We start from the raw sequence: 13,186 nt of genomic DNA on the forward strand, positions 1-13,186 counted from the left end.
TTTCTGCACACGTCATCAGTCGCTCATTCACAATTTGACAAGCACTTGATAATGCCTAGAACTTCACGGCGCATCCCCTTTGTGTGACCGTAACGCACCCTAACAAAAACATGCCTTTTGTGACCAGTGGCTGCTGTGCCCTTCTCCCTGAGTGCTACGCACTCCATCACATGATGGGTCCTTCTCACAGGCTACGAGTTAAGACAGACACATCGGGACGCAACTGCGCTTGTCCTTATCCAATTCCGAGGTGCATATTGAAGATATTGGAAGAACTGTCCACATTTACTTTTCGTCAGCCAACAAGATGAGTAGGCCTAACGAACAGCAAAAGTACTAGCCTCAAAAACAATCACTGGCATCAAAAAAAACATTTTTACACTATATGGCTGACGCAACAGATCAGAAAGTTTAGCTTAAAATGTTGATACACTAATAGGCAATTTCTTCACATTATAAGCGCAGCAATACGCACATGGTAGTAGGCTATAAGCGCAGCAATGCACAAATGGTAGTAGGCTATAAGCGCAGCAATGCGCACATGGTAGTAGGCGATAAGCGCAGCAATGCGAACATGGTAGTAGGCTATAAGCGCAGCAATGCGAACATGGTAGTAGGCTATAAGCGCAGGAATGCGAACATGGTAGTAGGCTATAAGCGCAGCAATGCGAACATGGTAGTAGGCTATAAGCGCAGCAATGCGAACATGGTAGTAGGCTATAAGCGCAGCAATGCGAACATGGTAGTAGGCTATAAGCGCAGCAATGCGAACATGGTAGTAGGCTATAAGCGCAGCAATGCGAACATGGTAGTAGCCTATAAGCGCAGCAATGCGAACATGGTAGTAGGCTATAAGTGCAGCAATGCGAACATGGTAGTAGGCGATAAGCGCAGCAATGCGATCATGGTAGTAGGCTATAAGTGCAGCAATGCGAACATGGTAGTAGGCTATAAGTGCAGCAATGCGAACATGGTAGTAGGCTATAAGTGCAGCAATGCGAACATGGTAGTAGGCTATAAGTGCAGCAATGCGAACATGGTAGTAGGCTATAAGCGTGAATGTTCCATTAGCGGAAAACACCCATCTTTAAAAGTGACAGCAAATGCAATAATGGATGTAATGCTTTTATTATAAAGGTGCATTTTTATCGTGAAAATGATCTTCCCCAAACTTGAAACTCACGTGCTGTTTATGTATGTCAGTTAGGCTCTACACCCCTTGTGAAGAGGATTAATGTACTTCATTTTAAGAAGCACTTTAGTTGTGATACTAACCTTATTAAAACATAGGCCCATGGGCTAGGCTACATGATGTGTGGGCCTATGATTAAAAAAAGTAGCAAAACACAAGGCATTATTTCTTATGCTGGGCATCATTCAAAAATGATAATATATAATTCACAAGTGATAGGCTAATATTGTCACCCATCAGACAGTTCTTGATTTCATCTTGTCTTTACATATACTAAATAATGTATGTGGGGAATTTGTTTTGATTCAGAGTGGACCATTATCATGTACCTGTATCGAAACAGGGGCAGCGGGGAAAAAATACCCGTCATCTCTGCACTTAAATAGAGAATGGAGGACACTTTTCCCGTGTTCCTTTTCATGCCAGCCAGGTGGGCTATACTCCTGTTGTAAAGAGAATCAATGTGCTTAATATTAGGAAAGTTGAGAAATAAACATAATAGGCCTCGCCTATAGAAAGCTGATGGGATCCTCCTCTTTTTAGGAGAGGCATCACTCATGCAATTGCATGGCCTATTGAAATGTTGCGCAACATGAGCTCACGGGCTCTCATTAAGTGTTTAATTAGATTGTTGAATAAATTTGCATTGATGTCAGAGTGATTAGAGGGGCAATGGAGTGTGGAGTACCAGCCTGTTGGCAAGTTTGGTTGGCTACTAATGACCAGCAGCAGCAGCAGAGCTTGGAGAAGCCTAATTACTGTGACTAAACGTGGAATTTGACCGCAGGTGTTGTGGTAATATGTTCACCACAACAGCCCCAACCACACATTCCTGTAGTTCCAGCAACCTGTCTCTACCTTTTCCTCTTTAGTCCCCCCCAGCAGGAGAGGATAGTCCCCTCCTCCTCCTCCTCCTCCACCCATACTCCATGTTCTCCCTTTAAACATGGTGTAGGACTTCAGTATGTCCTGCAGTAAGGTACTGACCACAGGCCAAGGTGAGGTAGAGCATGCAGAATATGTTACACCTGTGTCAGAACGTCACTGTAAAAAAGCCTTCAGTCTCCAGTCCTGTGTTATCAGATAAACCCCTGACTGTCTCAAACCCACACAGCGTGAAGAGAGACACTCTTGTCTCGAGGTCATGTTGCTCTACAGATTAGCAGTAAATTAGCAGCTAATGGTCGGCAGACAAAACAAAGGAGGGGACATTGGAATGTTATAATTGGCCAGGGAGTGGGCTGGCAGGGGAAAGGACTGGAAAAATGAGATATTTGTGGCTCTCTTGAATCCCAGAGGAGAGGGATGGAGATAGGGAGGAAGAATCAAAACAGAGAGAGAGGGAGACGTCAGACTGTGGTGTAGGCTGCTGTTTGGCTGACTGTCATAATTAAGGGTTTAGGTGTGTGGCCAAGTTTATAGTGTTTTGTCTTGAGTGTGAGTTGTGCATGTGTGTGTATCAAAACAGCTAGCAAAACATTGCAAAATATAAAAATAACTTAAACTGGTTTGACGTTGGGTCACTGATTCATGAAGGCTCACGAGGCCAAGCAGCGATATGGAGATTTTGATGTACAGTATAAAACATGTTGTCTCATTGTCTTGTCTCAATGTGGATCCAAACTAAGTCATATATTTAGAACCACAGTGTTGTGTTCCAGCTGTATAGTCTGGTTTCTGAAGGAGACACTATTGCAACATGTGTGTGTGTGTGTGTGTGTGTGTGTGTCTGTGTTTCTTTCTGTCTATTCTGTAGTGTGTATCATGTCCTGAATGCTTTGCTGATCTTGATTAGTTGTGGCACTTCACTATCCCCTCTCTTTCTGCCTCTCTGTGCATACCCCCCATACAGCTTGCACGCTAATATGTACTGTGTGTGTGCGTGTGTGCGTGCCTGCCTGCCTGCGCCTGTGCCTGTAGTTAGAGTTATGTATTCAAATAGAGCATTGCCATGTTAGTCCACTGAGTCTCTGTGACAACTTCCCCCCCATATCCTCTGGGACATTTAACCACCTGACATTGCCATCAATGTATATGTGTGTGCATACTGTATTTGTGGGTCCATGTGCAAGTGCATCTGTGTGTATCTGCCCAAAATATCTGCGGGGACAATGACCGATGTGGGCATTTTAAATCAGGTCATCAGAGAATGTCCATCTGTACTGTTTCATAACTCACCCTGTTTAAATAGGAATAATACTCTTTAAGGTTTCCTATTGATCCTCATGGATTATATAATACTCTTTAAGGTTTCCTATTGATCCTCATGGATTATATAATACTCTTTAAGGTTTCCTATTGATCCTCATGGATTATATAATACTCTTTAAGGTTTCCTATTGATCCTCATGGATTATATAATACTCTTTAAGGTTTCCTATTGATCCTCATGGATTATATAATACTCTTTAAGGTTTCCTATTGATCCTCATGGATTATATAATACTCTTTAAGGTTCCCTATTGATCCTCATGGATTATATAATACTCTTTAAGGTTTCCTATTGATCCTCATGGATTATATAATACTCTTTAAGGTTTCCTATTGATCCTCATGGATTATATAATACTCTTTAAGGTTTCCTATTGATCCTCATGGATTATATATTTTAGCTGCTTGGCTCAATGGTATTTTTAAATGAATTCACAGAAGCTGGGTTTCATTGTGGTACACAGTCTCTCTTACTTCTGGGTTAGTGCATGTACTGCACAGTATAGTTGACCCAAGAAAATGCTAGGAGGGCTAACTAAAATCGAATATCGAATAAAAATGGGTTGCTTGATATAATGTTAGCTAGTTGTCCAGGGCGCTAGTGTACATTCCTCCACTAATAGTGGACCAGGGCCAGAGCTATACAGTAAACATATACAGCAAACTAAACAACGAATGAATTAGCTGACATTCTGCCTGGTTGAATGCTCATCACCCTATGAGAAAGTATTTGTTCTTGAGTTGCTGATCTAACTGTTGATTATGATTTAGAGTGTGTCCTAAGGGGTGTGGTGCAGCAGGTAGACTAAAGGTTAGAGCATTGGGCCAGTAACCATAAGGTCGCTGGTTCCAATACCTGAGCCGACAAGATGAAAAATCTGTCGATGTGCCCTCGAGCAAGGCAGAGGTAAGGTAGTGATAGTGTCACGGTTGAGATCGGTTAAAATTCCTTTTGCTACACCAGCCTGCCACATACTGTAAGTAAGTAGCCCTTGGCTTGTGCAAGCCGGAACAGAGCAAGAGCATAGGAGCGTCTCCTGTTTCTGTAGAATGAGGCAGCTCGATGTGCAAGTAAACCACCTGGACAGGACGTTAACACAGGGCCTTACCTCCAATCTCAGTGTGGACACTCCACAAGGCCACTCAGTTGGTTGCCACACACAAATGTAGGATCTTAATTTGAGCCAGTGTGCTACAGCAGGAAAAGAATACGGTAGCAACAGCAAATGTGGATTATAATTATAAATATTGGACATTTTATAGGGGTAAGGGTTGATACATTTTTTGTAAGAGGAAACCAAGTGGAAATGGCAAACTTCATAAGCCTTTTTAAACCTTAAATACACTACAAGTTAAACAATTAGGATCCTACATCTGTACTGTACTGTACATGTACATGCACACATATTCACCCAATTTACAAAGGTCCTCTTCTACACACCTGAATGCAGTGTTTACCATGTTTACCACAACCTTTGCTAACACACGGTAGAATTACAGATAATCACATTGAACTTTTATTTTGTCTCTCTGCCATGTCTCACAAAAACAAACCATGTAAACCCCTGCTACCTCATGTTGAACGTCACATTATAACCTGCGCTCTTTTGGCACCCTCCCTCCATGGCTTGTGAATGAAGCAGAACACAACAGAGGTCGTATAGTGAATCATTCTGATGGAGAGATGGTGAAGGTTGGAAAATGGGCTTCAGCAACGAGAACCCTTCTCTAATAGCACTGCTGAGTCTTTTTGTGTTGTATATCTTAAAGGAAAAACAATTGAAATAACACTAAGGCCTTAGCAGTGTCCAGTTACCCACACTACTCTCCACTGTCCTATCAGTGATACCACAGTGATTGATGAGGAGGACAGGGCTGAGGAAGAGTTTGTATAATGGTAATGACACGTGGAGACAGAATCTATGAGATTAGAGCTCTACATTTTTTGTATTGTGAGTGACCACCCTAATGTTTCTTGCCACAGCTTGGTCGTTGGTTCTGATTGGTTACAGGTGGTTACAGCCCAGCAAGACTAAGCTGTGCATGCAGCATCAGGCATATAAGTCTTGCTGAGATAGGTGTGGTTAGTATATTGACTCTCCATGCCCTCCCTGAAGAAAATATGAAGTGAAGGAGGGATGAAACTGACATAGCACAGCTGAAATCCCTGAGGAGAAGAGAGGAGAGAGAGATGAAAAGGAAGACAGAGGTGGAACAGAAGGAGTCGAACGATGGATGAAAAGAAGGGAGGTAAAACAGGAATAGGCAGATAGATGAAGAAAAGTGTGAAACGGTAGAGAGGGGTCAAATCAAATCAAATGTATTTATATAGCCCTTCTTACATCAGCTGATATCTCAAAGTGCTGAACAGAAACCCAGCCTAAAACCCCAAACAGCAAGCAATGAAGGTGTAGAAGCACGGTGACTAGGAAAAACTCCCTAGAAAGACCCAAACCTAGGAAGAAACCTAGAGAGGAACCAGGCTATGAGGGGTGGCCAGTCCTCTTCTGGCTGTGCCGGGTGGAGATTATAACAGAACATGGCCAAGATGTTCAAATGTTCATAAATGACCAGCAGGGTCAAATAATAATAATTACAGTAGTTGTCGAGAGTGCAGCAAGTCAGCACCTCAGGAGTAATTGTCAGTTGGCTTTTCATAGCCAATCACATTCAGAATATCTCTACTGCTCCTGCTGTTTCTATAGAGTTGAAAATAGCAGGTCTGGGCCAGGTGGACTGGGGACAGCAAGGATTCATCATGCCAGGTAGTCCTGAGGCATGGTCCTAGGGCTCAGGTCCTCCAAGAGAGAGAAAGAAAGAGAGAATTAGAGAGAGCATACTTAAATTCACACCGGACACCGGATAAGACAGGAGAAATACTCCAGATATAACAGACTGAACCTAGCCCCCCGACACATAAACTACTGCAGCCTAAATACTGGAGGCTGAGACAGGATGGGTCAGTAGACACTGTGGCCCCATCTGATGATACCCACAGACAGGGCCAAACAGGAAGGATATAACCCCACCCACTTTGCCAAGCACAGCCCCTGCACCACTAGAGGGATATCTTCAACCACCAATTTACCATCCTGAGACAAGGCCGAGTATAGCCCACAAAGATCTCCACCACGGCACAACCCAAGGGGGGGGGCCAACCCAGGGGTGTATGTTATGCATTATCGGTCGGTCTGTCTCTCTCTCTCTCTCTCTCTCTCCGTCCATCCATTCGTCCATTCGTTTTGGGAGCTTCCAACGACCTGTGGAATACACAAGCCACAGTCTGGGCCATATGATATGAGCACTATTAACTTTTGATATTCAATTAAGCTTTCTGAGTTCTGCTTTGTGCTGTTATGTAACATTCAGGAGCCCATCAGTACAGTCCCACATAGATTTTATGTGTGTGTGTCCTGTCTTAGTTGTGAAGGTTACATGATTCGGGGTGGTCTTGGGGTGGGTCGGGTTGAGTGTTTGGGGTGGGTGAGCACGGGGGGATAACTGAAGGGGTTAAGCTGGCGACTGGCACTGTGACAAAAGTTAATGATTGGAAAGTAGAGGTGGAGGCGAGGCGGCGGAGTGAGGGAGCAGACAGGGCTGAACAGAGGGAGGGAGCGAGTGAGAGAAGGAGCTGACGGAGAGAAAGAGGGGAAAGAGCATGATGCTTAAATCCAGTCGGCTGCTCCCCTGGGAATGTAATCCATATGTGTGCACGAGTTCAGCTCTAGGAGAGAGAAAATTTCTTAGCCGCAAAGAAATGATTGTTTCTACTCTCTCCCCTATTTAAATTCCACTCATACTGGCCCCAGTACCCTAGCTCTGAGTCAACTGTGTGCACACAGAGATAGAGAGGAAGGGGGAGAAAGAGAAAGGGGAGGGAGGAGGGACAAAGAGAGAAAGAAAGAGAGGGAGAGAGTAAAGAGGGAGGGAAGAGAAAGTGAGAGAGTTACTGTAGAATGAGAGAGGGGAGTGAACAAGTGATAGAGTTAGAGGGGAAGGAAGAGTGAGGAAGATAAACGAGAGGGAGAGAAGAAGAGTAGGTGAGAGGGAGAAGAGAAAATAGTTGAAAGAGAGAGGGCAGAGCAGACTGCATTTCCAGACAGAGTCTACTCAAGAGTAGAATAGAGAAATATAGAAAGGAGAGAGAGAACATGGGGATCATGGAGGAGTCAGCAATGAGGTAGGTCTGTCTTTATTCTGCTCTAAATCCTTTGTGATGTTTGGTCTGCAACTGTAGCTATGACAGCGGAGACCATGTGGACTCCATGAGAGAGGGGTGTGTATGCATGCATCTAAGGTTCTAGTAAACAGACGGATATATTTATTAAACCATTGAAATAATACAAAAAAGTATGTGCAACATTTTGATTGGTGCAAAGGATAACTGTTTTCTGTCGTCTGTATTCTTTTTTCTGTGATTGTGCATGTTTACATTCATGCATGGTCATATGTATGTTTGTGAAGCCGTGTGTGTGTGTGTGTGTGTGTGTGTGTGTGTGTGTGTGTGTGTGGGGGGGGGGGGGGGGGGGGGGGGGGGGGGGGGGGTGTGTGCGCGCACACATGTGAGTAAGGTTGTATATGAGTACATATGAATGCACATATAATCTAAGTTCACCTACTGCAGAAAGCAAGCTCTCTCTTCTAAATTGATCTATCACAGCTAGAATCACTGATGAAACCCTATTCCATATATAGTGCACTACGTTTGACCAGGCCCCCTAAGGAATGAAGGGAACAGGGTGCCATATGTTGGCCATAGAGTGGTTATAGCAGGCTCACCTTTAACAAACAGCCCCATGGCCTGCTACCTGTTGAGACCTCTATTTCACTGAGCTGCAGTGTCATAGTTTGGATTAAGTCAGGGGTAAGTACTATTTGAGAAGGTCCGGTCAAACAAATTACCTAGGTGGCAAAGGTACGGATGGATATTGTAATTTATTGGTGTAGTAACAAACAGCGACCTCGCAACCCATGCCTTAGGATCAGTCTTAGAATCAAGTTTGGAGATGCATTGTGACAACCCACCTTGTGAGTAATGATGCCACTGAGGGTGATGAGTTATTCGCCATGACCTCTTATTCGTGCCTGGGTTCAACGACAGACAGACAGACAGACAGACAGACAGACAGACAGACAGACAGACAGACAGACAGACAGACAGACAGACAGACAGACAGACAGACAGACAGACAGACAGACAGACAGACAGACAGACAGACAGACAGACAGACAGACAGACAGACAGACAGACAGACAGACAGACAGACAGACAGACAGACAGACAGACAGACAGACAGACAGACAGACAGACAGACAGACAGACAGACAGACAGACAGACAGACAGACAGACAGACAGACAGACAGACAGACAGACAGACAGACAGACAGACAGACAGACAGACAGACAGACAGACAGACAGACAGACAGACAGACAGACAGACAGACAGACAGACAGACAGACAGACAGACAGACAGACAGACAGACAGACAGACAGACAGACAGACAGACAGACAGACAGACAGACAGACAGACAGACAGACAGACAGACAGACAGACAGACAGACAGACAGACAGACAGACAGACAGACAGACAGACAGACAGACAGACAGACAGACAGACAGACAGACAGACAGACAGACAGACAGACAGACAGACAGACAGACAGACAGACAGACAGACAGACAGACAGACAGAAGGCCAGTAACTTAGTGACCTGATGAGAGGCCTGGGGTGGCTGTTAACTGTTTAATACACACTGTCTGTGTGGGCATGGAGGTGAACTGGAGGTTTGGTGATGGGTTAGATGAGTGATAGGAGTTTTGGTGTTTGGATGTGTGTAAAAGATGTTTGTCCTTGACAGAGTCAGACCCTGTGGAGGGTGAAAGTGTTTGAGGGGAGTAGATGAGAAGATTGGGTGAGGGCTCTAGGGGAGGATTGAGACAGGACTGGGTTTTCAGAGATGAGGGAGTCTTTTCCACAGGGACATTTTCTTGGCAAACAGAGAGAGGAGACTGGCCTGTTCTTCCTGGAGGAATTGCTCTCTGAGAGAGAGAGAGAGAGAGAGAGAGAGAGAGAGAGAGAGAGAGAGAGAGAGAGAGAGAGAGAACACAGTTCACCCACAATAAAGTTCAAGAAGAGGAGTGACAGACTGTTGACCTCCCCAGTAAACGCAGGCATTCAGTTCAATTCAGCTCTATTTGCACTGTGCATCAAGTCATTTACCATACACTGACTATCAAAGGGCCCATCCATGCCTGTTTCCTTTAAAGTGGGGACAAGCATGACAATGGTATAGTACAACACATCTATAGGCTGTGAAGATTGATAAACATAGAAATGGACCAGATTATTGAGGGGGAACCCAACTTTCTACTGACAGCTACCTTTCGTCTCCTTTATGAGACAGTGCTCTGCCTGGGACTGCCTGAATGATTTGTTGACACGTTAGTGAGTTAGTTAAAAAAAAAGAGAGAGAGAGGAGACAGAGTCAGGGAAAAAGAGAAAGGTGAAAGAGAAAATGGGGAAAATGTGAAAACTCTAAACAAACAACATGAAGAGGTATCTACAGTGAGGGAAAAAAGTATTTGATCCCCTGTTGATTTTGTACGTTTGCCCACTGACAAAGAAATGATCCGTCTATAATTTTAATGGTAGGTTTATTTGAACAGTGAGAGACAGAATAACAAGAAAAAAATCCAGAAAGGGAAATAAGTATTTGACCCCTCTGCAAAACATGACTTAGTACTTGGTGGCAAAACCCTTGTTGGCAATCACAGAGGTCAGACGTTTCTTGTAGTTGGCCACCAGGTTTGCACACATCTCAGGAGGGATTTTGTCCCTCTCCTCTTTGCAGATCTTCTCCAAGTCATTAACCTCTCTGGGATATGTAGGATGCCAGCGTCTCACCTGGCCAAAAAACAGGGAAAATGCAGAGTGCCAAATTCAAATAAATTATGATAAAAATCGAACTTTCATCAAATCACACATGCAAGATAGCAAATTAAAGTTACACTTGTGAATCCAGTGGCTTTTCGGCGAAAGCAAACAATGCTATCATCTGAGGATAGCACCTCCATAAACAAAGAGAAAAACATATTTCAACCCTGGAGGCGTGACAAAATGCAGAAATAAAAATATAATTAATCCCTTACCTTTGACAAGCTTATTTTGTTGGCACTCCAATATGTTCCATTAACATCACAAATGGTCCTTTTGTAACATTAATTTCGTTGATACAGTGGGGCAAAGAAGTATTTAGTCAGCCACCAATTGTGCAAGTTCTCCCACTTAAAAAGACAAGAGAGGTCTGTAATTTTCATCATAGGTACACTTCGAATATGACAGACAAAATGAGAATTTTTTTTCCAGAAAACCACATTGTAGGATTTTTTATGAATTTATTTGCAAATTATGGTGGACAATAAATATTTGGTCACCTACAAACAAGCAAGATTTCTGGCTCTCACGGACCTGTAACTTCTTCTTTAAGAGGCTCTTCTGTCCTCCACTCGTTACCTGTATTAATGGCACCTATTTGAACTTGTTATCAGTATAAAAGACACCTGTCCACAACCTCAAACAGTCACACTCCAAACTCCACTATGGCCAAGACCAATGAGCTGTCAAAGGACACCAGAAACAAAATTGTAGACCTGCACCAGGCTGGGAAGACTGAATCTGCAATAGGTAAGCAGCTTGGTTTGAAGAAATCAACTGTGGGAGCAATTATTAGGAAAAGACCACTGATAATCTCCCTCGATCTGGGGCTCCACGCAAGACGCCCGTGGGATCAAAATGATCACAAGAACGGTGAGCAAAAATCCCAGAACCACACGGGGGGACCTAGTGAATGACCTGCAGAGAGCTGGGACCAAAGTAACAAAGCCTACCATCAGTAACACACTACGCCACCAGGGACTCAAATCCTGCAGTGCCAGACGTGTCCCCCTGCTTAAGCCAGTACATGTCCAGGCCCGTCTGAAGTTTGCTAGAGAGCATTTGGATGATCCAGAAGAAGATTGGGAGAATGTCATATGGTCAGATGAAACCAAAATATACATTTTTGGTAAAAACTCAACTCGTCGTGTTTGGAGGACAAAGAATGATGAGTTGCATCCAAAGAACACCATACCTACTGTGAAGCATGGGGGTGGAAACATCATGCTTTGGGGCTGTTTTCTGCAAAGGGACCAGGACGACTGATCCATGTAAAGGAAAGAATGAATGGGGCCATGTATCATGAGATTTTGAGTGAAAACCTCCTTCCACCAGCAAGGGCATTGAATATGAAACGTGGCTGGGTCTTTCAGCATGGCAATGATCCCAAACACACCGCCCGGGCAGCGAAGGAGTGGCTTCATAAGAAGCATTTCAAGATCCTGGAGTGGCCTAGCCAGTCTCCAGATCTCAACCCCATAGAAAATCTTTGGAGGGAGTTGAAAGTCCGTGTTGCCCAGCAACAGCCCCAAAACATCACTGCTCTAGAGGAGATATGCATGGAGGAATGGGCCAAAATACCAGCAACATTGTTTGAAAAACCCGTGAAGACTTACAGAAAATGTTTGACCTCTGTCATTGCCAACAAAGGGTATATAACAAAGTATTGAGATAAACTTTTGTTATTGACCAAATACTTATTTTCCACCATAATTTGCAAATACATTCATTAAAAATCCTACAATGTGATTTTCTGGATTTTTTTTCCTCATTTTGTCTGTCATAGTTGAAGTGTACCTATGATGAAAATTACAGGCCTCTCTCATCTTTTTAAGTGGGAGAACTTGCACAATTGGTGGCTGACTAAATACTTTAATCCCCCACTGTATATATCCAAAATGTACATTTATCTGGCGCATTTGATCCAGAAAAACACCGGTTACAACTTGCGCAACGTGACTACAAAATATCCTAAACGTTACCTGTAAACTTTGCCAAAACATTTTAAACTACTTTTGTAATACAACTTTAGGTGTTTTTTAACGTAAATAATTGATCAAATTGAAGACGGGATAATTTGTGTTCAAAACAGGAGGAAAACAAACTGTAGCTAGCATTCCGGTCACGCACCTCTATCTAACAGAACACTTCAAGTGACCCTCGTTCAAGATGGCCATACTTCTTCATTACACAAAGGAATAACCTCAACCAATTTCTGAAGACTGTTGACATCTAGTGGAAGCGATAGGAACTGCAAGAAGGTCCCTTAGAAATCTGGTTTCCCAATGAAAAATCATTGAAAAGAGAGTGACCTCAAAAAAGAAATCTGAATGGTTTGTCCTCTGGGTTTCGCCTGCTAAATAAGTTCTGTTATACTCACAGACATCATTCAAACAGTTTTAGAAACTTCAGCGTGGTTTCTATCCAAATCTACTAATAATATGCACATCTTATCATCTGGGGATGAGTAGCAGGCAGTTGAATTTGGGCATGCATTTCATCCAGATGTGAAAATACTGCCCCCTGTTACCAAGAAGTTAAGGTTTCGAGGCTGACGTTTGGCAACTCGAACCTTCAGCTCCCTCCACAGATTTTCTATGGGATTAAGGTCTGGAGACTGGCCACTCCAGGACATTAATGTGCTTCTTCTTGAGCCACTCCTTTGTTGCCATGGCCGTGTGTTTTGGGTCATTGTCATGCTGGAATACCCATCCACGACCCATTTATAATGCCCTGGCTGAGGGAAAGAGGTTCTCACCCAAGATTTGAAGGTACATGGCCCGTCCATCGTCCCTTTGATCCGGTGAAGTTGTTCTGTCCCCTTAGCAGAAAAACACCCCCAA

At 43.7% G+C, this 13,186-nt stretch overlaps 1 protein-coding gene across 8 annotated transcripts in view; it reads left to right on the forward strand.

Annotated features, from left to right (window-relative positions):
• The window catches only part of LOC109891617 (pleckstrin homology domain-containing family A member 6), a 255,848-nt gene that overhangs the window by 80,618 nt on the left and 162,044 nt on the right, over window positions 1-13,186 (forward strand). For 2 of the 8 annotated variants that reach the window (XM_031825477.1, XM_031825480.1), the window contains exon 1: window positions 6,701-7,583. The exons of 2 other annotated variants lie outside the window; for them this stretch is intronic. In XM_031825477.1, the coding sequence (XP_031681337.1) occupies window positions 7,555-7,583 (29 nt within the window). In that variant the 5' untranslated portion in view covers window positions 6,701-7,554. Of the gene's footprint in view, window positions 1-6,700; window positions 7,584-13,186 lie in introns of those variants that run through there. 4 more of the 8 variants (XM_031825476.1, XM_031825479.1, XM_031825478.1 and 1 more) reach the window with 3 other exon arrangements.

The sequence above is a fragment of the Oncorhynchus kisutch genome, linkage group LG5 (genome assembly GCF_002021735.2).
Source record: "Oncorhynchus kisutch isolate 150728-3 linkage group LG5, Okis_V2, whole genome shotgun sequence".
NCBI lineage: Eukaryota > Metazoa > Chordata > Actinopteri > Salmoniformes > Salmonidae > Oncorhynchus > Oncorhynchus kisutch.